We start from the raw sequence: 2,910 nt of genomic DNA, 5'->3' as shown, positions 1-2,910 counted from the left end.
TTGACACATTGCCTTTGTAAAGCAGGATCCATTGAAAAAATAAAAACATTTTTATTTGCCGCGGATTCCTTTTGATAATTTGAAAAAACCTCAATTACATCGGCAGTGGCCCTAGTACTAGGCGAAGGGGGAGAGGAATCGACAAGGTAGCGTAATTTGCCATCACATGCGGCAGCTAATCGAAGTTGTTCCTCCCAATCTTTAACATTACTACCGTCGGCTTTTAATACATGTTTGTCCATAAAAGAACGTAGCCATGAATCTCTAGCTATGGTGACGGTTTCACTAATAGAAGTCATCGTGATTACTATAAAGGAAAAAAAAGGAAAGATTAACATTTATCGTCTAAAATTATTTTTTAACTTTTGAAACTATTTTAACAAGTTCCCATTTATAAAATGACCTCCCACTGAATTATATAAATGATTCCAAGATCCAATTTTATATAAACACGGGCACAGTGGACCGATTCAACCCATATTTATATAAATTTGGTGAGTCAACATTTCGACTGATTCTACTACTAGAACTCTTGGTTGACGGATTTTCTTAAAATCTATCTTTTAGCCCCAGAATAAATATGGGCACGGTGGACCGATTCAACCCATATTTATCCCGTTAAGTCCAACCAATTTTCATGGTAATAACTTTTATTACCCTACTTACCCAACGTAAAAAGTGTGTACCTCGGTGATCCGGACCTACCTCTAATGAAGAAGGGATTCATAGGTGCTATTATTTGGTAAGGCTTAATCTCAATTTTAAACAAATGTCAAAGATCTTATCAATTTAATTGTCTATCACCTTTAAGTGAACAAATTTAGTGAATGCTAGACGATTAAATTGATAACAACAAAAACAAAACATGTAGTGACGATTTGGCATGAATGCAAAAATGTAAACAAGTAAGTCCTAATATGGCCACCTAGTTAATCTAATTAACTAAAATTATTACATATCGGAAACCAACTCCTTGGTCCCTTGAGTCTTCATAAATTGGCCTCCTTCTTTAGAATTTCGGAACGCCTTTCCGAAAACACCGTCTTCATGAAAACTCCGTGTTTAGATGCTTCATCTAATTACTTATAATTAAATTACATAACAATACCCTATTATACAATTTGTAATAAAATTAAAACAAAAAACTATTAATTAATTACAAATTAGGCGATACGAAATCGCAATTAATTACAAAACAAGTCGATATTCCCTTACATTACGGGAGATACCAAATTCTACCTATGGCCATATTAGGAAAAATTACATAGTTATAATGCTAAAAAAAAAATTCATCCAAATGAATAATAAAATGTATTATGGAAAATGACATGCCAAATCGTCTAACTTACCAACAACGATCAATTGAGCTTGTTTTGACGGAATTTTTACCAATAAAAATTAATAATCAATTCTTAAAACAATTTTAAGACTTACTCATCATACTAATTTGGTCTAATATCAAAATAATTATTCTCAACAATTATCTTGAATTTATATGGGAATTTAAAACACAATTATGACAAAAATTATATAATAATTCACAATTATCATACAAAAATTCCATTTAATATAAAAATTTATGGAAAAAAATTTTCAAAGCCATGAACATTCTGGTCTTACACCAAAAACGCCATGTAAGTGAAATGTTTTGTTTTTAAAATTTATTTAAAACGATTTCACAATTTAATCGGTAAAGCGACAGTTTTTATGATTTAATTCTAAATCAAACCATAAAAATTGAAATGAGTCAAAATAAAATTTTTTACATTTTGGAACAATTTCAAGGAGCTAAAAATACATAAATTTCGAGCCCTAAAATTAAATCAATATTTATTTGCAAAATAACCATTATTTACCAATTTTTATCAAACAAAAATCAATAAACTACCTAAATTAATCACATTATTTAAAGTTTCTATTTTTCTCATAAATAGAACATGCATGTGGTTATTTCTAAATAAATATGCATAAAATTAACATTCAATCAATTTTTTTTTTTGAAGGTAAGACCACGAGGTCTCGCTATATTAATCTCGAATCAAAAGTAACAGGATCATTCGCCTTTTCAGGCAAGAAATCCGACCAAACAATTCTACCAACTACTATAGGCTGACAATGAGCTAAAATGTGCGCTACACTATTGTTCACACGTGTAGTAAAAGACCATAAAACTGAACTGAAACTAAGACTCAAAGCTAAAGTATCATCCACGATCAACAAAAATTCACTTCGTCCGCTTGCATTCCTCTTCAAAGCATCCACGACCATTAAGCAATCGCTTTCCACTACCACATTCTGATAGCCCCTCCGTGACGCCTCCTGAAGACCCTTATAGACCGCCAATGCCTCGGCCATATCCCACTCCACACAGCCCCTATCATTTCGGCACACCACTCCAAAACTCGAACCTTCACCCTCCTTTAGCCCGACATCAACATTAATCTTTACAAAACCCTCTTGCGGTGCTGCCCAACCTTGCCCTCCCAAATCGTTCCCCACTCCCGACCTCCCCTTCCCACTTTTTGCAGCCAATGACCCTCCTCCTTCGGTTTTCTCCATCACGTCCTTCGCCCTTCGAATTACACTCAATGGGTTCACTTCTTGATTATCAATAATTACTTTATTACGGTGTTCCCATATCGCCCAACACCCGATCATGAAGAGAGCATATTCACGGTCCCCGAACTCATTCCAAGACGTCTCCACCCAGTCCCGAATACCCCCCCCCCCCCATTCACACCATCAACCACAACCCCAAGACCATCCCAAGCACGCTTTGTCACAACACAGTCACGAAACAAATGTAAGCTCGACTCAACAAAAGAATTGCATAAAGAACACAAAGAAGACTCACCTCGAACTCGAGTGGCAATATTTTCTCTTGTCGTTAAGGCCTCATTGCACAGCTGC

General features: G+C 34.9%; 1 protein-coding gene across 1 annotated transcript; it reads right to left on the bottom strand.

Moving 5' to 3' along the window:
* Positions 1-2,022: 2,022 nt before the first annotated feature.
* LOC141641026 (uncharacterized) lies at positions 2,023-2,559 on the bottom strand. Its single transcript, XM_074449703.1, has one exon. The coding sequence runs from the start codon at positions 2,557-2,559 to the stop codon at positions 2,023-2,025; it is 537 nt and encodes a 178-aa protein (XP_074305804.1).
* Positions 2,560-2,910: the final 351 nt, after the last annotated feature.

The sequence above is a fragment of the Silene latifolia genome, chromosome 2 (genome assembly GCF_048544455.1).
Source record: "Silene latifolia isolate original U9 population chromosome 2, ASM4854445v1, whole genome shotgun sequence".
NCBI classification, from domain to species: Eukaryota; Viridiplantae; Streptophyta; class Magnoliopsida; order Caryophyllales; family Caryophyllaceae; genus Silene; species Silene latifolia.
Note: the sequence above shows the minus strand (reverse complement) of the source record. Positions and strands in the feature narration are given on the sequence as shown.